Source organism: Chiloscyllium plagiosum, unplaced genomic scaffold (genome assembly GCF_037043375.1).
Source record: "Chiloscyllium plagiosum isolate Xiang-an unplaced genomic scaffold, Cpla_swu_hap1 HiC_scaffold_36, whole genome shotgun sequence".
Taxonomy (NCBI): Eukaryota; Metazoa; Chordata; class Chondrichthyes; order Orectolobiformes; family Hemiscylliidae; genus Chiloscyllium; species Chiloscyllium plagiosum.
This window is the reverse complement of record NW_028270174.1, coordinates 46,223,176-46,245,384: the sequence shown is the minus strand read 5'-3', so window position 1 is coordinate 46,245,384 and position 22,209 is coordinate 46,223,176. Positions and strand designations below refer to the sequence as shown.

Below are 22,209 nucleotides of genomic sequence, written 5' to 3'. Positions count from 1 at the left end.
AACAGGGACAGGATTGGCTGTTGCAGGTTCCAGGGTTTAAATGTTTTAGTAGGGTCAGAGGTGGGGGTAAAAGAGGGGGAGGTGTGACATTGCTTGTCAAAGAGAGTATTACAGCGGTGGAAAGGATGATGAATGAAGACTCGCCATCTGAGGTCGTTTGGGCTGAGGTTAGGAATAGGAAAGGTGAGGTCACCCTGTTAGGAATTTTCTACAGGCCTCCTGATAGTCCTAGAGATGTAGAAGAAAGGATTGCGAGGAGATTCAGGAGGAGTGAAAGTAATAGGGTGGTTGTTATGGGGGACTTTAACTTTCCAGATATTGACTGGGAAAGCTATAGCTCGAGTTCGTTCAATGGGTCGGTGTTTGTCCAATGTGTGCAGGAGGGTTTCCTGACACAATATGTAGACAGGCCAACAAGAGGTGAGCCCATACTGGATTGGTTCTGGGTAACGAACCAGGCCAGGTGTTAGAATTGGAGGTAGGTAAGCACTTTGGGGACAGTGACCACAAATCGGGTGACTTTTACTCTAGTGATGGAGAGGGATAAGTGTGCACTGCAGGGCAAGAGTTATAGCTGGGGGCAGGGAAATTATGATGCGGTGAGGCACGACATAAGATGCGTGGCTTGGAAAAGTAGGCTTCAAGGGAAGGGCACAATTGATATGTGGAGCTTGTTCAAGGAGCAACTATTGAGTGTCTTTGATAAGTATATACCTGTCAGGGAGGGAGGAAAGGGTCGTGTGAGGGAGCCATGGTTTAATAAGGAATTGGAATCCCTTGTTAAAGGGAAGAGGGCGGCCTATGTAAAGATGAGGCGTGAAGGTTCAATTGGGGCGATTGAGAGTTATAAGGTAGCCAGGAAGGATCTGAAGAGAGAGCTAAGAGCAGCAGGGAGGGGACATGAAAAGTCCTTAGTTGGTAGGATTAGGGAAAACCCAAAGGTTTTCTATAGGTATGTCAGGAATAAAAGAATGACTAGGGTAGGAATAGGTCCAGTCAAGGATAGTAGTGGGAAGTTTTGTGTGGAGGTTGAAGAGATTGGGGAGACATTGAATGAATACTTTTCGTCAGTATTCACTCAGGAACAGGACATTGTTGCTGATGTGAATACTGAGTCACAATTAATTAGAATGGACGGCTTTGAAGTATGTAGGGAAGAGGTGTTGGAAATTCTGGAAAGGGTGAAAATAGATAAGTCCCCTAGGATTTATCCTAGGATTCTCTGGGAAGCAAGGGAGGAGATTGCAGAGCCATTGGTCCTGATTGTTATGTCCTCGTTGTTTACAGGAATAGTGCCAGACGACTGGAGGATAGCAAATGTGGTTCCCTTGTTCAAGAAGGGGAGTAGGGATAACCCTAGTAACTCTAGGCCAGTGAGTCTCACTTCTGTTGTGGGCAAAGTCCTAGAGAGAATTGTAAGGGATAGGATTTATGAACATCTGGATAGGAATAATGTGATCAAGGATAGTCAGCACGGTTTTGTGAAGGGCACGTCGTGCCTCACAAACCTTATTGAATTCTTTGAGAAGGTGACTAAGGAGGTGGACGAGGGGAAAGCGGTAGATGTGGTGTATATGGATTTTAGTAAGGCGTTTGATAAGGTTCCCCATGGTAGGCTACTGCAAAAATTATGGAGGTATGGCATTGAGGGTGAGTTGGAGGTTTGGATTAGGAATTGGCTGGCTGGAAGAAGACAGAGGGTAGTAGTTGATGGTAAAGGTTCATCTTGGAGTGCAGTTACTAGCGGTGTTCCGCAAGGATCTGTTTTGGGACCATTGCTGTTTGTCATTTTTATAAATGACCTGGAGGAGGGGTTAGAAGGTTGGGTGAGCAAGTTTGCGGATGATACGAAAGTCGGTGGAGTTGTTGACAGTGAGGAAGGATGTGGCAGGTTACAGCGGGATATAGATAAGCTGCAGAGCTGGGCAGAAAGGTGGCAAATGGAGTTCAATGTAACTAAGTGTGAGGTGATTCACTTTGATAAGAGTAACAAAAAAAAGATGGGGTACTGGGCTAATGGTCGGATACTTGGTAGTGTGGATGAGCAGAGGGATCTTGGTGTCCATGTACACAGATATCTGAAAGTTGCCACCCAGGTAAATAGTGCGGTGAAGAAGGCATATTGCGTACTGGCTTTTATTGGTAGAGGAATTGAGTTCCGGAGTCCTGAGGTCATGTTGCAGTTGTATAAGACTCTGGTGCGGCCACATCTGGAGTATTGTGTGCAGTTTTGGTCGCCATACTACAGGAAGGATGTGGAGGCACTGGAACGGGTGCAGAGGAGGTTTACCAGGATGTTGCCTGGTATGGTAGGAAGATCATATGAGGAAAGGCTGAGGCACTTGGGGCTGTTTTCATTGGAGAAAAGAAGGTTTAGGGGTGACTAGATGGAGGTGTACAAGATGATTAGGGGTTTAGATAGGGTTGACCATGAGAACCTTTTTCCACGTATGGAGTCAGCTATTACGAGGGGGCATAGCTTTAAATTAAGGGGGGGTAGGTATAGGACAGATGTTAGGGGTAGATTCTTTACTCAGCGAGTCGTGAGTTCATGGAATGCCCTGCAAGTAGCAGTGGTGGACTCTCCCTCTTTATGGGCCTTTAAACGGGCATTGGATAGGCATATGGAGGATAGTGGGCGAGTGTAGGTTAGGTGGGCTTGGATCGGCGCAACATCGAGGGCCAAAGGGCCTGTACTGCGCTGTATTTTTCTATGTTCTATGTTCTATGTAACCCTCTTCGCTGTCCACTACACCTCCAATTTTGGTGTCATCTGCAAACTTACTAACTGTACCTCTTATGCTCGCATCCAAATCATTTATGCAAATGACAAAAAGTAGAGGGCCCAGCACCGATCCTTGTGGAACTCCACTGGTCACAGGCCTCCAGTTGAAAAACAACCCTCCACCACCACCCTCTGTCTTCTACCTTTGAGCTAGTTCTGTATCCAAGTGGCTAGTTCTCCCTGTATTCCGTGAGATCTAACCTTGCTAATCAGTCTCCCATGTGGAACCTTGTCGAACGCCTTACTGAAGAACATGTAGATCACATCTACTGCTCTGCCCTCATCAATCTTCTTTGTTACTTCTTCAAAAAACTCAATCAAGTTTGTGAGACATGATTTCCCACGCACAAAGTCATGTTGACTATCTCGAATCAGTCCTTACCTTTCCAAATAGATATACATCCTGTTGCTCAGGATTCCCTCCAATAACTTGTTCACCACTGATGTCAGGCTCACCGGTCTATAGTTCCCTGGTTTGTCCTTACCGCCCTTCTTAAATAGTGGCACCATGTTTGCCAACCTCCAGTCTTCCGGCACCTCACCTGTGACTATCGATGATACAAATATCTCAGTAAAAGGCCCAGCAATCACTCCTCTAGCTTCTCACAGAGTTCTCGGGTACACCTCATCAGGCCCTGGGGATTTATCCACTTTTAACCGTTTCAAGACATCCAGCACTTCCTTCTCTGTAATCTGGACATTTTGCAAGATGTCTCCATCTATTTCCCTACAGTCTATATCTTCCATAGTAAATACTGATGCAAAATATTCATTTAGTATCTCCCCCATTTTCTGTGGCTCCACACAAAGGCCGCCTTGCTGATCTTTGAGGGGCCCTATTCTGTCCCTAGTTACCCTTTTGTCCTTAATATATTTGTAAAAACCCTTTGAATTCTCCTTATTTCTATTTGCCAAAGCTATCTCATGTCCCCGTTTTGCCCTCCTGATTTCCCTCTTAAGTATACTCCTACTTCCTTTATACTCTTCTAAGGATTCACTCGATCTATCCTGTCTATACCTGACATATGCTTCCTTCTTTTTCTTAACCAAACCCTCAATTTCTTTAGTCATCCAGTATTCCCTATACCTACCAGCCTTCCCTTTCACCCTGACAGGAATACATTTGGCACAGTCTCTGAAAATGAGACTCAGGATATGTGTAACATCACTGATGAGAAATCACCAGCTCAGTCAAAATTACAGGCATCTCAGTGATGGTGCTCATCAATGTTGGTGTGAAAGTATCTCCAGAGGAACCTCGATTATACGGCATTTGATTATCTGAATATCGAATTATCCGGCAAGATCACAAGGTCCCAATGTCTGGCTAATCTATGTTATCCAGCATTTGATTATCCACAATTCAATGACCTGAATGAAATACTCATCACCCGTGTCCTTCGGATAATCTAGGTTCCTCTGTATTTGAGAGACAAACTCTACAGAGTTTTGTTCTTGCAACTTGTTCACACTCTTGCAACACGTACACATCAAACTTATAAAGACTTAAATTTTCCAACGTTGAGAGTGTTAAAAGTCACAATAGATTATTGTCCAACAGATTTATTTTGAAGTACTAGCTTTTGGATTGCTGCTCCTTGATCAGGTAACTGTGAAACAAGATCATAAGACGTGTTCCACAGCTACCTGATGAAGGAGCAGAACTCCAAAATCTAGTGCTTCCAAATAAACCTGTTGGACTATAACCTGGTGTTGTGTGATTTTGAATTTTGTCCACCCCAGTCCAGCACCGGCTCTCCCCATTAGAACTTTGAGACCGATCACAGTTGCAATGCACTATAAAACAGTCTTCTCAGACAAGTTCCACACAGCCAAAGATTATTATTTGTGGAAGCCTGACTAGACCTGATGTAAACGTGTCACATCAACAAGCCTAGCTTTTAGCTTGAAGACATAATAATTTGTTTTCCATATTTCCTGAATTTGTGAGAGTTAAGGGTACAGGCCTGCTTTTCATGTCGACATGTCAATTGATCTGAAATCAATTGAAGCAGATATTCTCAAAAACCAAATTGACTCATCACGACAGATATCAAAACTAGCTATTGAACAATGCGAAAACAGCAAACTTCAACTATGAATTGACATAAAACAAATTCCAGAAAAATATCCATTTTGTATTATTTCATTGCTATACAGCATTCACAAAGCTTGATATGTGACAAATCAGTATCAGAGCAAAGATGATATCTGAAAGCTCTGTTACTGATGAATATGTCTTTCAATAACTTGGTTAAAAATCACACAACACCAGGTTATAGTCCAATAGGCTTAATTGGAAGCACACTAGCTTTCGGAGCTTTGTACCTTTATAGTGGAGGGCTCAATCCTAACACACAGAATTTATAGCAAAGATTTACAGTGTGATGTAACCGAAATTATACATTGAAAAATTGATTGTCCGTTAAGTCTTTCATCTGTTTGAATACCATGATAGTTTCACTTCTTTCATGTGTAAATCAGAAACCTTTTCTTAAAAAGTTGCATTCTCGGGTTAGCTATTAACAATGGTGATAGCTCAACAATATGTTGAAGATGTTGGCCCCCTGTGTTGTCTGTCTATGCCATGATGTTTAGATTGATTCTAATCTAAAAAGTGAGATAACAGAGTTTTACATAAATTCATGCAGTTTTTGAGCTCAGAGTTCTACATGAATGCATGCAGTTTTTGAGCAAAATACAATGTAACCCTGAAAGTACAAATTTACCCCACAAAATATATGTGTGCATGTGGGTCTTTGTCAGTCTGTGTGTGTGTCTGGACTGGAGGTTGTGAGTGTGAGAAAGTGTATGTATGTGCGTGTAGTGAGTGTAGAGTGTCTTAAGTCTGTGAGGGGGTGCATGTGTGAGTGTGGGATTGTGTGTGTCTGTAAGGGTGTGTGTGGGTGTCTGTGTGTGGGTCTGTATATATGTGCGTCCGTGTGTATGTATGTATAGGAGTGCCTGTGTGTGTGTAGGAGTGTCTGTGTGTATAGTGCAATGGTGACATGAACCCAAGGTCCCGGTTGAGGCCCTCCCTATGGGTACCGAACTTAGCTATCAGCCTCTCCTCGGCCACTTTTCGCTGCTGCCTGTCCCGAAATCCGCCTTGGAGGATGGTCACCCGAAGGCCTGAGGATGAATGTCCTGGACCACTGAAGTGTTCCCCAACTGGGAGGGAACACTCCTAAATTACGTTCGAGACACCACCCAGGCCCTCCACCTCCTCCAAGACTTCCGTTTCCCCGGCTCCCAACGCCTCATCTTCATCATGGATATCCAATCCCTCCACACCTTTATCCGCCATGACCAGGGCCACCAAGCCCTCCGTTTCTTCATCTCCCGACGTCCCCAACAGTACCCTTCCACTGACACTCTCATTCGTTTGGCCAAACTGGTCCTCACCCTTAACAATTTCTCCTTCGAATCCTCCCACTTCCTCCAGACCAAAGATATAGCCATGGGCACACGTATGGGCCCCAGCTATGCCTGTCTCTTTGGTGGCTACGTAGAACAGTCCATTCTCCGTAATTACACCGGCACCACTCCCCACCTCTTCCTCCGCTACATTGATGACTGCATTGGCACCACCTCATGCTCCTGCGAGGAGGTTGAGCAATTCATCAACTTCACCAACACATTCCACCCTGACCTTAAATTTACCTAGACCATCTCTGACACCTCCCTCCCCTTCCTGGACCTCTCCACCTCCATTAATGACAACCGACTTGACACTGACATTTTTTACAAACCCACCGACTCCCACAGCTACCTGGATTACACCTCTTCCCACCCTACCTCCTGCAAAAATGCCATCCCGTATTCCCAATTCCTCCACCTCCGCCGTATCTGCTCCCAGGAGGACCAGTTCCACCACAGAACAGACCAGATGGCTTCCTTCTTTAGAGACCGCAATTTCCCTTCCCACGTGGCTAAAGATGCCCTCCAACGCATCTCATCCACATCCTGCCCCTCTGCCCTCAGACCCCAACCCTCCAACCGTAACAAGGACAGAACCCCCCGGTGCTCACCTTCCACCCTACCAACCTTTGCATAAACCAAATCATCTGCCAACATTTCCGCTCCAAACGGACCCCACCACCAGAAATATATTTCCCTCCCCACCCCTTTCCGCCTTCCGCAAAGACCTCTGTGACTACCTGGTCAGGTCCACACCCGCCTACAACCCACCCTCCCGTCCTGGCACCCTCCCCTGCCACCACAGGAATTGCAAAACCTGTGCCCACACCTCCTCCCTCACCTCCATCCAAGGCCCCAAAGGAGCCTTCCACATCCATCAAAGTTTTACCTGCACATCCACTAATATCATTTCTTCTATCCGTTGCTCCTGATGCGGTCTCCTCTACATTGGGGAGACTGGGCGCCTCCTAGCAGAGCACTTTAGGGAACATCTCTGGGACACCCGCACCAATCAACCACACTGCCCCGTGGCCCAACATTTCAACTCCTCCTCCCATTCAGCCGAGGACATGGAAGTCCTGGGCCTCCTTCACCGTCGCTCCCTCACCACCTGACGCCTGGAAGAAGAATGCCTCATCTTCCGCCTCGGAACACTTCAACCCCAGGGCATCAATGTGAACTTCACCAGTTTCCTCATTTCCCCTTCCCCCATCTCACCCCAGCTCCAAACTTCCAGCTCAGCACTGTCCCCATGACGTGTCCTACCTGCCTATCTTCCTTTCCACCTATCCACTCCACCCTCCTCTCTGACCTATCAACTTCATCCCCACCCCCATTAACCCATCGTACTCTTTGCTACCTTCCCCCACCCTCCTCCCTGACCTATCACCTCCATCCCCACCCCCACTCACCTATTGTACTCTATGCTACTTTCTCCCCACCCCCACCCCCCTCTCATTTATCTCTCCACCCTGCAGGCACTCGCCTCTATTCCTGATGAAGGGCTTTTGCCCGAAACGTCGATTTTCCTGCTCCTCAGATGTTGCCTGACTTGCTGTGCTTTTCCAGCACCAGTCAGCCTAGAATCTGGTTTCCAGCATCTTCAGCCCTTATTTCTACCCTGTAAGAGGAATGTGCACTGCACCCTGTCTGCAAAAGGACATCTTGGTGTTATCAAAATAAAACAATTCTACAAAGTAGTCTGATCAGCAATAAAACTGTTCAGACATTGTCACACATCTCCAGACAGGACTTGAACCCTAACCTCATGATCCAAAGTTCAGGACACTTCCACTCCATGAACGCTACCACATAGCTTATACTTAATGAAAATCTGTTATACCACATCCTGGACCTCTGCAACTGATCGCATGGCTGGATGTGGCATTAAGGGACCATAGTAAAATTTTAAAAAAGGGAATCAGGGATAGCTCTCCACTAATTGGAGTCATACCTGGTCTAATTGTAGGTCAATCATCTCAGCTCCTCAAAGAGGGTTCTTAGCCCAATCACCTTCAATTGCTTAATCAATTATCTTCTCTCCATCATTAGATCAGAAGCAGGGATGTTTGCTTCTCAGTGCACAATGTTCAACACCATTCATGACTCCTCGTAACTTAAGCAGTCCATGAGCAAATACAGCAAGATCTAGACAATAACATTTGTGCCACACAAGTGCCAGGCAATGACCCATCTTCTACAAATGAGAAACTACCATCATCATTTGATGTTCAATGGCATTACCATTGCTGAATTCACAGTTATCAACATCTCAGGCATTAGCATTGACCAAAACTCATCTGGAGCCCCCAGTATAAATACTGTGCTGACAATAGCAGGTCAGAGGCTATGAATTCTGCAGTGAGTAACTTACCCCCAACTCCATAATCTGTGTCCACCATGAACATGGCACAAGTGAGGAGTGGGATGGAATATTCTTTCATTTGTCTGGACAAGTACAGCTCTGACAACACTCAAGAAGCTTGGCAGAAAGCTCCTCAGACAGCATCCTCCAAACCCATGACCATTACCAGCTAGAATGACAAGAGGGCAGATACCGGAACACTTACAATTTGCATGTTCTCCCCCAAGCCACTTGCCATCCTGACTTCAAAATATATTGCCATTTTTTCATTGTCACTGAATCAAAATCCTTCAATGGGTCTACTTATACCAAATGGTTCATGATGTAAATTGACCACCACAATTAGGCAACTAGGACTGGGCAATAAAAGCTGGTCCATCTAGCAACGGCCACATCCTCTAAACAAATGAAATTGTAGTGGAGCTCACAGGTCACCAAGGGTATCATTCTCAGAACAAGGTCCAAGCCATGTAGAATTGGAATTACAAGGAATTTTTTGACTTCAGAGGGAAGTGAAACTTTGGAATTTTTTTTACACCAGAGAGCTATAGAAGCTCAGTCTTTGAGTACTTTCAAGATAGAGACTGTTAGTTTTCTAGATATTAATGATATTCTAGATATTAATATCAATAGCCATGATGTTAATCATCTGTAACAAATTGACTGTACTTAACCACAACCTCAAATTCATAGTCTTGAGTGCCATAGTCAATGATCTTCATATCTCAAACAGTACTTTGTATTTTGACAAAATGGACACTCTGAACTTCAAGTTATGACTTGTTGTAAATAGATGTACAGGATGGCTAATGTATTTTTACTTGTGGGAAATATGTTACAATCAATTGTCCAGTTATCTGGTGTTTGATTATGGGTGTCTGTTAACTCATTTTTGTTCTAAATGCTGCTCATCAAGCTTGAATGTGGTTACAAGGCAAGAGAAACTAAAAGTAATCTGGGAGTTACTGGTTGCTGCAGACATTTGAAAACATTGACTAAAGCCACTGTTCAAACTTATAAATCATGTTTCATCTCTGTACATCTCTGAGGCACAAAACATTGCAGATGCTTAGTTTCACTTCTGTGTGCTCCCAGTGAAGCTTCTCAATATGTTCAGTGCCTAATCTAAATGAACCCTCTCCATTTTGGTTGGCCTCAAGGCCTGATGTTTGACCTGTTCAGAGATGCTTTGAAGGCATCACAAAAGCATTGCCATTGTTTCCTGGGAATCTACTGCTGTGACCAAGTTGTAAGTAGAACAGTTGCTTTGGGAATTTGGTATCGGGCATATGAATGACAAGTCCAGTCCATCAGAGCTGGTTTTGAGAGATTAAGACTTTGTTGTTGTGTTGAGAGAAGATGCTGCTGTTAGATCTATCAATCACATGTCAATATTCTGCCCTCTTACATATTTTGTCCAGTACTTTCTCCTCTGTAACCTTTTCTGATTCAAATACCCCTCCTTGTTTCATATTATCAAACATTTGACCAAAGTATGCTTTTTTTTTCTTGCTTAGGCTTTGCGTGACTGAAATGAACAGTACAGGTGCTAGTTAGAAACTGTGGAGGATTTTATTCACTATTTCCCCATATGTGATGTTCTTGCAATCAGGATCCATTGCTTTCCATTATTTGGCTAATTTCTTATCTCTCCTACTGGAGAAAGAGCAAAACTCAACTTTCTCTTGCAAATTAAGGCAGGGCAAGTGACTAAGGTGTCAGTGGGGGAGCACTTGGGGACAATAGAGTCATAGAGATGTACAGCATGGAAACAGACCCTTTGGTCCAACCTGTCCATGCTGACCAGATATCCCAACCCAATCTAGTCCCACTTGCCAGCACCCAGCCCATATCCCTCCAAACCCTTCCTATTCATATACCCATCCAAATGCCTCTTAAATGTTGCAATTGTACCAACCTCCACCACATCCTTTGGCAGCTCATTCCATACACGTACTACCCTCTGCGTGAAAAGGTTGCCCCTTAAGTCTTTTTTATATCTTTCCACTCTCACCCTCAACCTATGCCCTCTACTTCTGGACTCCCCGATCCCAGGGAAAAGACTTTGTCTATTTATCCTATCCATGCCCCACCTAATTTTGTAAACCTCTATAAGGTCACCCCTCAGCCTCCGACGCTCCAGGGAAAACAGCCCCAGCCTGTTCAGCCTTTCCCAATAGCTCAAATCCTCCAACCCTGGCAATATCCTTGTAAATCTTTTCTGAACCCTTTCATATTCATAATATCTTTCCGATAGGAAGGAGACCAGAATTGCACACAATATTCCAACAGTGGCCTAACCAATGTCCTCTACAGCTGCAATATGACCTCCCAACTCCTGTACTCAATACTCTGACCAATAAAGGAAAGCATACCAAACGCCTTCTTCACTATCCTATCTACCTGTGACTCCACTTTCAAGGAGCTATGAACCTGCACTCATAATTCTATTAGTTTTAAAATGGTTATGGAAAAGAATAGACCTGATCTAGAAGTTAAAGTTCTGAATTGGAGTAAGACCAATTTTGATGGTATTAAGCAGCAATTTTCAAAAGTTGATTGAGGGAGGCTGTTTGCAGGTAATGGGGCAGTTGGAGACCTTCAAAAATGAGATGATGGAAGTTCGAGACAGTAAGATCCTGTTAGTACTGAAAATGTGTTGCTGGAAAAGCGCAGCAGGTCAGGCAGCATCCAGGGAACAGGAGAATCGACGTTTCGGGCATAAGCCCTTCTTCAGGAATGAGGAAAGTGTGTCCAGCAGGCTAAGATAAAAGGTAGGGAGGAGGGACTTGGGGGAGGGGTGTCGGAAATGCAATAGGTGGAAAGAGGTCAAGGTGAGGGTGATAGGTCAGACTGGGGTGGGGGCGGAGAGGTCAGGAAGAAGATTGCAGGTTAGGAAGGCGGTGCTGAGTTCAATGGATTTGACTGAGACAAGGTGGGGGGAGGGGAAATGAGGAAACTGGTGAAATCCGAGTTCATCCCTTGTGGTTGGAGGATTCCTAGGCGGAAGATGAGGCGCTCTTCCTCCAACCGTCGTGTTGTTGTGGTCTGGCGATGGAGGAGTCCAAAGACCTGCATATCCTTGGTGGAGTGGGAGGGGGAGTTGAAGTGTTGAGCCACAGGGTGGTTGGGTTGGTTGGTCCGGGTGTCCCAGAGGTGTTCTCTGAAACGCTCCACAAGTAGGCGGCCTGTCTCCCCAATATAGAGGAGGCCACATCGGGTGCAGAGGATGCAATTACAAGGGGTATGTGTGCTATTACAAGGGGGCATAGCTTTAAATTAAGGGGGGGTAGGTATAGGACAGATGTTAGGGGTAGGTTCTTTACTCAGCGAGTCGTGAGTTCATGGAATGCCCTGCCAGTAGCAGTGGTGGACTCTCCCTCATTATGGGCATTTAAGCGGGCATTGGATAGGCATATGGAGGATAGTGGGCTAGGGTAAGTTAGGTGGGCTTGGATCGGTGCAACATCGTGGGCCGAAGGGCCTGTACTGCGCTGTATTCTTCTATGTTCTATGTGTGTGGAGGTGCAGGTGAATCTGTGGCGGATATGGAAGTGTCCTTTGGGGCCTTGGAGGGAGGTGAGGGGGGAGGTGTGGGCACAAGTCTTGCACCTCCTGCGATTGCAGGGGAAGGTGCCGGGAGTGGAGGTTGGGTTGGTGGGGGGTGTGGACCTGACGAGGGAGTCACGGAGGGAATGGTCTTTACGGAATGCTGATTGGGGAGGGGAGGGAAATATATCCTTGGTGGTGGGGTCCGTTTGGAGGTGGAGGAAATGACGGCGGATGATGCGCTGTACATGGAGATTGGTGGGGTGGTAGGTGAGGACCAGTGGGGTTCTGTCCTGGTGGCGGTTGGAGGGGCGGGGCTCAAGGGCAGAGGAGCGGGAAGTGTATCTCTTCCACTTCCCGCTCCTCCGCCCTTGAGTCCCGCCCCTTAGCCTGCTGGACAAACTTTCCTCATTCCTGAAGAAGGGCTTATGCCCGAAACGTCGATTCTCCTGTTCCCTGGATGCTGCCTGACTTGCTGCGCTTTTCCAGCAACACATTTTCAGCTCTGATCTCCAGCATCTGCAGACCTCACTTTCTCCTCAAAGATCCTGTTAGTATACAGGGTAAGGCTGGTAGGTGTAGAAAATGCTGAATGACCAGAAACATTGAGGCTCTGGTCAAGAAAAGGAATGACACACATGTCAGGTATAGACAGCTGGGATCAGGTTTTTCCCGAGAGGAGTTGGAGGCAGTAGGAATATACTTAAGAGGAAAATCAGGATGGCAAAAAGGGACATGAGATAGCTTTGACAAATAGGGTTAAGGTGAATCCAAACAGATTCTACAAATACATGAAGAGCAAAAGAGTAACTAAGGGAAGAATAGGGCCCCTTAAGTACCAACAGGGCCATCTATGTATGGAATCATAGGAGATGATGAGATAATAAATGAATATTGTGCATCAACATTAATTGTGGAGAAGGACACAGAAGCTAAGGAATTTGGGGAAATAAATATTGCATAACAAGAGTGTTTGAGACCTTAAAATGCACAAAGGTAGATAAATCCCTGGAACATGATCAGGTGCATCACAGAACTTAGTGAGAAGCTAGGAAAAAGATTGCTGAGATACTTGTATTATCAACAGCTATTGGTTAAGTTTGGAAGGCTGAAGGGGGGCTAATGTGATGCCATTATTTAACAAAGGTGGCAGGAAAAAGCCAAGGTGAGTCTGACATCAGCAGAGAGATTCTGAGAATCATAGAATCCTTACAGAATGGAAGCATGTTAATCAGCCCATTGAGTCCACACCAACTCTCTGAAAAGCAACCCACCCAGACCCACCCCATTCCCATTAACTCTGCATTTCCCATGGCTAATCCACCTAGTCTGCACATTCCTGGAAATCATGGGCAATTTAGCATGGCACATTCACCTAACCTGCACTTCTTTGGATTGCGGGAGGAAACCAAAGCATCCAGAGAAAACCCATACAAACACTGAGAGAATGTGCAAGCTACACGGACAGTTGCCCAAGGCTGGAATTGAATCCAGATTCCTGGCACTGTGAGGCAGCAGTACTAGCCACTGAGTGACTGTATCACCCTGAGGGACAGGATTTACATGCATTTGAAAAGGCAAGGACTGATTCGCGATAGTCAACAGAGCTTTATGGATGGAAAATCATATCTCACTAACTTGAGTCTTTTGAACAGGTGACAAAGAAAATTGATGAAGGCACAATGGTAGACATTGTCAAAATGGACTTCAGCAAGGTGATTGAAAATATTCCACATGGTAGACTGGTTAGGAAGGTAAGATATCATGGAGTCCAGGGAGAGCTAGCTAAGTAGATACAAAACTGGCTTCAAGATAGGAGACAGGGAACTGTGCTGGAGGGCTATTTGTTGGACTGGAGGCTGTGACCTGCAAGGATTATTGCTGGATTCAGTGTTTTTCATCATATATATAACTGATTTTGATGTGGATATTGAAGGTATAATTAGTAAGTTTGCAGATGACACCAAAGTTGAGGGTGTAATGGACAGTGAAGTAACTTATCTCAGAGTACAATGGGACTTTGATCAGATGGGCCAAGGAGTGGCAGATGGAATTTAACTTCAACAAATGTGAGGTGTTGCATTTTGATAAGGCAAACTAAGGCAGGACATATACAGTTAATGGTAGGGCCCTGGGCAGTGTTGCCAAACAAAGGGTCCAAGAGATGCAGGTGCATAGTTTGTAGGAAGTGGAGTTGCAGGTAGCTGACGAAGATGGTGAAAAAGGCATTTAGCACACTTGCCTTCATTGGTCAGTGCATTCAGTACAGGAATTGGGACATCATGTTGTGGCTGCACAGGCCATTGGTTAGGTCACTTTTCGAATACTGCATTCATTTCAGGTCTTGGTTTATAAAATCATGAGGGGCATGGATAGCGTGAATAGCCAAGGTCTTTCCCAGGGTAGGGAAGTCCAAAACTAGAGGGTATAGGTTCAAAGTTTGTGAGAAGATTTGTAGCTCGGGTGCTCGTTGTTGTGGTTCTGTTCGCTGAGCTGGAAGTTTTTGTTGCAAACGTTTCGTCCCCTGGCTAGGCGACATCATCAGTGGGAGCTTCGCAGGAGGCTCCCAAGCACTGATGATGTCGCCTAACCAGGGGACGAAACGTTTGCAACAAAAACTTCCAGCTCGGTGAACAGAACCACAACAGAGGGTATAGGTTTAAGGTCCGAGGTGAACAATTTAAAAGGGACCTGAGGAGTAACTTTTTCATGCAGAGGGTGGTACATGTATGGAACAATCTGACAGAAGAGGTGGCAGTGGTACAGTTACAACATTTAAAAGGCACCTGGGGTACATGAATAGGAAGGGGTTGAAGGGATATGGGCCAAATGCTGACAAATAGGACTATATTAATTTAGGATATTGGGTAGGGGCAGACCAGTTAGCCAGAAAGGTCTGTTTCTGTGCTAACTTTTTGACTACAATTCCTTCCAACTACACCGAATCTAGTGAGTTTACAAACCTTTTGGATTTAAATCCAAGTGGTACTAATCCGAAAGGTATAACGCTACCCTCCTTTTTAGACTATTATTTACCTCTTACAGCTGTAGATTTAAGTGCAATTAGTGTTTTGGAAATCAGTTTGCCGTAAAAGTTGTAAGAACCTATTTAGCAAATGAGAGCTTCTTCGAGCGAGCCCTGCAGCCAAGCGTGAGCAATATAAAACTGGCTTCAGAGTGGAAACACGCCCCTTAAATTGTTCACGTGTAACGTGAACACTATACTTCGCCTTTCGCATTTTACTTAGAACACTTCTTGTTTCATATGAAAACCATTGAGCAATTAATCATTCAGCAACTACTTTTTGCTCTTTCCACAAATACTGTCTGACCTGAGTATGTTTTCCGTTGCTTTCCTTTAAATAATAAGCTATCCTCTATCTGTTTACCCATTGGCTATTGCCAACCCACTTGAGGTTTTACGACGCACATAATGTTTTGCAAAACTTGTGTAGTGCTTATCATTTCTGCACTTCGAATTTGTGTGATGGGAGTTGAAAACAAGCGTCCCTGACGCGCTGGTGAAAACCAAATCCTTTGAAAAGTACGTGATAACTAAGAATCAGGTCAAAATCCGCAAAAAATTGACAGGGTATACATTGCGATTAAAACCGATCGGAATTCCCTGCAGTATCGCCATTGGCATTAATAATAATTGGCCTTTCAATCACGGCGAGAGCAGGCGACACTTTGAAAAGTAGTTCAATCACTTCTTTGGCACTTTTTTTTGATTTTATATATATATATATATATATATATATCTGCATATAGAGTTCCTCTGTTATCCTAAAATGGTCGGTAAACAATCCGAGGGGTTGACCTGCAAAGCGTACAAGGGGGATTAAGGCTGCTATGGGAATCTGATGTCTGAAGGGTTTTTTTTTGCCCCTGGAGAGATTTGCAGCCAGCAATGTTACAGCACCTGTCGTGTCGCCAGTTGGCGGCTCAGGAGTCCGAGTAGACCCCAATGAGACTGAACAGAGTCGGCGATGGCCTCGGTGCGGCTTGTAGTAGGGGCTGGTGGGAGCATTAAATGTGTTAAACTGTAACCTTTCGTTGCACACGGCAACAGGCAGCCCTTGGAAGTTTTTTTTTGTGTGTTTTTAGCTGACGTCAAGGGAGAGGGAAAAAAAAATCTTAGATCAGCCCCTTTTCTGTGTTTTGTTTTAAAGGAAGAAAAAGCCACTTGAAAGTACCCGGGAATAATAGAATCCAGCTGTTCGCTGGTAAACTACCTTTTAAAGTAATTTCTCCAAAACGTTTGTTCGAGCAGAAAAACTTCTTGCACTGTCAGACAGTGTCAGGAGAAGGCAGGCAAAGAGCATCAATTTTATACATATAAGCTTTTTCTCTTTTAGAAAAAAAACGCTGGAAAGTTTATAAAAGTTGACAGGTGTGCGTAAGTCCTTAGCTGCGCCTTTAAAACAGACCTTCGGCTCTGGCATCAGCGTCTGTCATTTTTTTTTCCGCCTTACATTAAGCCATTGAGTAGATAAGTGCGATCGGGGCACGTTGGAGAGAGAAGGGAGTGCTGTGGATCGGAATGTGGAAGCCACTGTGTGATTATCTGGTGGAAATGCTGGCACACCAGGGTCCTTGCCCTCCGCATCCTTCATGGTAGGAGCGGCGGCGGCTGTGAGTGAGTCCGTGTGAAAAAGCCCAGTTTGTCTGCTCTGGCCTGATAGCGTGCAACCACTCTGCCCCAAATGTCCTTGTCATTAGTATTACTGCTAATATCGGCTCTCCACTTCCGCCATCATGGATCGGAAGCCCAAATCAACAAGATCCAGCCATCAAGTAACAAGGAGCAGAACGGTAAGTGTGTCTTTGCTTTCTCCCGTTGATGCGGAGAGATTGAGTTTGCAATGCCTGGCGTGTTTCCTTTCTAGCTTCGCTCACTGGCCACTGCTTCCAGGTATGGATTTCAATACACACAAGCGAAAGCACTTCAGAACTTCGGGGATCCTGGCCCTGGCAGGGATATTGTTTATTTAGTAGGAAATGTGGGTTTGCCCGCTGTCAGAACAAACTGTTGCTTCTGAATCCTTTCCATCTCTGAAAACCTGCAGCCTAGACCTGATTTAATACATGACGACTGGCCGGGACGGTTCCGGCTGTGTATCCCTCATTCTGTTTTTTTTTAAAACATGTTTCGATCTTAAGGAAGATCGTGAGTTTTCAATCGAGTGCTGCTGCAGTAGGGCTGATGTGTGTGTGTGTTTTTTTTTAAGCGCTGAGACACGCTGCTTGTAAAAATGCGATGACATCTGGCACCTGCAGGCAGTCAGGCGCTGATCAAAGAGCACCATTAACAAAGCTGGCCTCACAGCCCGAACAAGTTGGAAGAGCCAATGAAAGCGATCAAAAGAGCACTGACATATCGCCACCAGCCCTTACAAAGCCATAACCATCGCATCTTGAGAGTTATTGTGCACTCACACAACGACTCTATAAACTTTCGCTTTTTACTGCACAGAGGGAGCCATTTGGCCCATCGTGTTTCTGCCTTTTGCATTCAGTGTTACTTGGACACTTTTGTTCCGTATCAAAGTTTTCGCCAACTCGAGCCTTTTGCTGAGTGTCACTCTCACATTGCGAAATCATCTATCCGTCTTCGATTTTATAAAGCCATGTTAAGCCACCGGTATCCCTGCATTGTGACTCTAATTGGATGGAAATTATGGCAAGTATTTTGTCTGCAACCCCTAAACATAGCGTTGTGTTTTTAAAATCGAAGTGGAGAAGGTGAAGGTGTTTTGCTGAAGGTGCCCAGCCTTCCTAGCAAAACAAAGCTCGGTACGTTCAAGGCTGTGATAAACTCACTCTCAATTCCCATACATTACTACTTAATTATATAGCTTTGGGACTTGACAGTTTTAGATTACAACTTCGACTAGCTAATAAAAAAGAAGCAAAGCATGACATTCCTATGTTTTTTTTTTAAAGGTGTCCATCCCCCTCAATGAGAAATGTTTAGAATAATCCAGCGCAGACTCGAAACAAAATAAAGGTTGAGATTACTTTAATGAGTACATAAATATGCCCCCGTGTAACCAGATTTATGGACATGACAGAATCTCCTACATTTTGTATAACAATTTGCAGCTGAGATCACAGGATCACATCAAAAGGATTTCATGCTTTAGAAGCCTAGCATTTGTTTGAAAAGTAAAACCGTGAAAGCATTACTTTATGTCTGAATGCGAGGAACACTGGGTATTTATGTTCAGCGTGTGGACCATGCTCAAGAATGAGGAATTTTCTCCGTGGGTATTTCAGCATTGGGTGTGGTCCTGGGAGCTGGCACTGGTCAGTGCACAACAATAGCCCACAAATGGACAGCTTCAGTTCAAAGCACTGCTGCACCACGGAATAACGCGTGACTTTTGTTGTATGGAATATCAAACGGTGTAATTTCTAGGAACATTTTGAACGTTCGGTCGTTATTAGATTTAGATGTTGATTAAGTCGGATGTGACTGTTGTTGAATTTAATGTGTTCAGACCACTCATATACTGCACTTAAAATATAAAACTCAAATGCATATGTTGGAAAGCTTAGATTCAATAATAAAATGCCAAATGGCAGAGCTAGGCCAGTCAGCATCTGTAAGAAGAAAAGATAAGAGACAAAAATTCTACTATCTGAAACAAACAGAAAATGCTGCAGAAACACAGCTGCTCTGATATTATTGTATCCGTTTAAAGAAAAATAAAGTTAATGTTTTGAGTCCAGTGAGCCTTTGTCAGAAACATTCGGATGGGTGTCTCCAGGACTGTCTGTCTTTGTTTCATATTTTCATTATCTGCAATTCTTTGTGTTTATAATTCTACAATATATATCTATGTTGTGCTTGATAAACAAGAAACCAAATATATTTGAAGTTATAGTGATAGTGATATTTTAATACACTTTTTTTAAAGAGAGAATTACTTGCACTTTAGTTAAAAGAAACACGAGTCTTGCCTTTACCACATAAAGCAACTTCCATAAGCTTGAGATGTATTTTTAAGTCATTTTTTTGCCCTTGAGAAGGTGCTGGTGAGCTGCCTTCTTGAACTCAATGCAGTCCAAGTGATAAAGGGCAATCTGCAATGCCCTTAGGTTGGGAATTCCAGGATTTTGACCTAGTGACAGTGAAGGAATGGTGATATATTTCCAAGTCAGGCTGGTGAGTGGAGTGGAACTTGTAGGTCGTGAAGTTCCCATATATCTGCTGCCCTTGTCTTTCTGGATGGAAGTGATCATGGGTTCAGAATGTGTTTTCAAAGGATCTTTGATGAATTTCTGCAGTGCATCTTGTAAAGAGTACATAGTGCTGTACTGACCATTAGTGGTGATGGAGTGGATGCTTGTGGATGTGGTGCTAATCAAGTGGGCTGCTTTGTCCTGGATGGTGTCAAATTTCTTGACAATTGTTGGAGCTGCATCAGGCAAGTGGGGAGTATTTCACCATAATCCTAACTGTGTCTTGTAGATGATGGAGAGGCTTTGAGGATTCAGGATGTGAGTTACTCGCAGCAGTATTCCTAGCCTTTGACCCACTTGTGCCTACTGTGTTTATGTGGTGAGTCCACTTGAGTTTCTGGTCAATGCTGATCCCAAGAATGTTGAGAGTGGGAGATGGTAACACCACTGAATGTTAAGAGGAGGAAGTTGGATTGCCTCTTATTAGAGACATGAATTGCTTGGCAGTTGTGTGATGCAAATGTTACTTGCTACTTCTCAGCTAAAGCCTGGATAATGATCTGATCTTGATACATTTGAATATGGACTGCTTCATTATCCGTGAGGTTGTGAGTTATTGGCGAACCTCCCCACTTTGGATCTTATGATGGAGGGAAAGTCACTGATGAAGCAGCTGAAGATGGTTGGGCATTGGACACTACCCTGAGGAACTCCTGCAGATGTGTCCTGGAGCTGAGATCACTGACCTCCAACAAATAAAACCATCTTCTTCTGTGTCAGAAATGATTCTATTCAACAGAGAGTTTGCCCTGATACTCATTGATTCCACTTTTGCTCGAGCTCCTTGATGCCACACTTAGTTGACTGCAGCCTTGATGTCAAGCGCAGTCGCTCTCACCTCACCTCTAGCATTTAGCTCTTTTGTCCATGTTTGAACCGAGGCTATAATGAGGTCAGGAGTTGTCAGGAGGCTATAATGAGGTCAGGAGAACCCAAACTTGGTAACACTGAGCTGGGTATTGCTGAGCATGTGCTGCTTGATAGCACTGTTGATGTCACCTTCCATCACTTTATTAATTATTGACTGTAAACTGCATGGCGGCACGTTGGTTCAGTGGTTAGCACTGCTGCCTCAAAGTGCCAGGGACCCGGGTTTGACTCCAGCCTTGGGTGACTGTCTGTGTGGAGTTTGCACATTCTCCCCTGTCTACGTGGGTTTCCTCTGAGTGCTCCAGTTTCGTCCCACAGCCACAAAGATTTGCAAATCAGGGGAATTGGCCATTCTAAATAGCCTGTAGCTTAGGTGCATTAGTCAGAGGGAAATGGGTCGGTGTGGACTTGTTGGGCCGAAGGGCCTGTTTCCACACTGTAGGGAATCTAATCAGACTGATGGGATGGTAATTGGCCTAGTTGGATTTGGGCAGTTTTCCTCATTGATGGATAAACACCAGTGTTGTAACTGTATTGGAAGAGCTTGGCTAGGGGAACGGCAAATTCTGCAGCACAAGCTATCAGTACTATTGCTGGAATGTTGTCACGGTCCATAGGTTTTTCAATATCCAGTGCCTGCAATCACTTCATAGAATCCCTACAGCTATTTGGCCCATCAGGACCACACCAAACCTCCGAAGATCATCCCACCACCCTATGCTGTCCCTGCATTTTCCCATGGCTAAACTACCAAGTATTGGTGACATTGGGATAACTGAAGGAGGCCAATTTGATCATCCACTTGGCACTTCTAGTTGAAGATTCCAGTGAATGCTTCAGGCTTGTGTTTTGCACTGATGTGTTGGACTTTTACATCATTGAAGATGGCAATGTTTGTGGAGTCTCCTCTGGTGAGTTGTTTGATTGTCCACCACCATTCACAACTGGATGAGGCAAGACTCTTCTGTTTGTTGAGAGATTATTTAGCTCTGTGTATCACTTGCTGTCCATTCTGTTTGGTAGATGCACCAGGTTGCTGGTAGCAGTTGAGTGGAGGATATGCTGAGCCAAGAGGCTGCAGATTGTACTGAAGTGCCTCATGAATGCCCAGTTTTGAGTTGCTTGATCTGTTCAAAGTCTGTCCTAAAATGCTTTACAACCATTGAAGTACCTTTTAGAAGTGTAATTCCTGTTGTAAATGTAGGAAGCACAAATATATTTTACTCCTTCACATTTTGCTCAATCATTGTTTCTGCAACAGAACTGATTGCTATGATTTACAAAACAGCAACACAAATTTAAATAGCACATTTCATGTAGTAAAACATCACAAAGCACTTCGTAGGTATGTTATCAGACAAATTTAGTACTGTGCGAGATTTAAAACAAGCAAATGTTTGAGTTCTTAGATTAGATTAGATTAGATTACAGTGTGGAAACAGGCTCTTCGGCCCAACAAGTCCACACCGACCCGCCGAAGCGAAGCCCACCCATACCCCTACATTTACCCCTTACCTAACACTATGGGCAATTTAGTATGGCCAATTCACCTGACCCTGCACATCTTTGGACTGTGGGAGGAAACCGGAGCACCCGGAGGAAACCCACGCAGACACTGGGAGAACGTGCAAACTCCACACAGTCAGTCGCCTGAGGCGGGAATTGAACCCGGGTCTCTGGCGCTGTGAGGCAGCAGTGCTAACCACTGTGCCACCGTGCTGCCCACTAAGGTGCTGCCTTAAAGGAAAGAGGGTGTGAATAGCACCATAGAACTATAGAAAGGGGCCATTCAGTCAATTTTGTCCATTCTGACCCGAAGACACCCAGATACCCTTTCTAATCCGATCTCCCTGCAGCCCATAGTCTGCTGTTTACAGTTTAAGCTGCACATCCAGGCATTTTTCAAAAAGGTAAAAGGGTCTCTGCCTCCACTACCAACTCATGCAGCAACCTCCAGACACTCACCACCCTC

At 44.7% G+C, this 22,209-nt stretch overlaps 1 protein-coding gene across 2 annotated transcripts in view; it reads left to right on the top strand.

Moving 5' to 3' along the window:
* The first annotated feature begins 16,163 nt into the window (after positions 1-16,163).
* pdgfc (platelet derived growth factor c) overlaps positions 16,164-22,209 on the top strand; it is a 421,124-nt gene continuing 415,078 nt past the window's right edge. The window contains exon 1 of one of the 2 annotated variants that reach the window (XM_043708811.2): positions 16,164-16,934. In XM_043708811.2, the coding sequence (XP_043564746.2) occupies positions 16,826-16,934 (109 nt within the window). In that variant the 5' untranslated portion in view covers positions 16,164-16,825. The remainder of the gene's footprint in view (positions 16,935-22,209) is intronic. The other variant, XM_087980140.1, reaches the window with a different exon arrangement.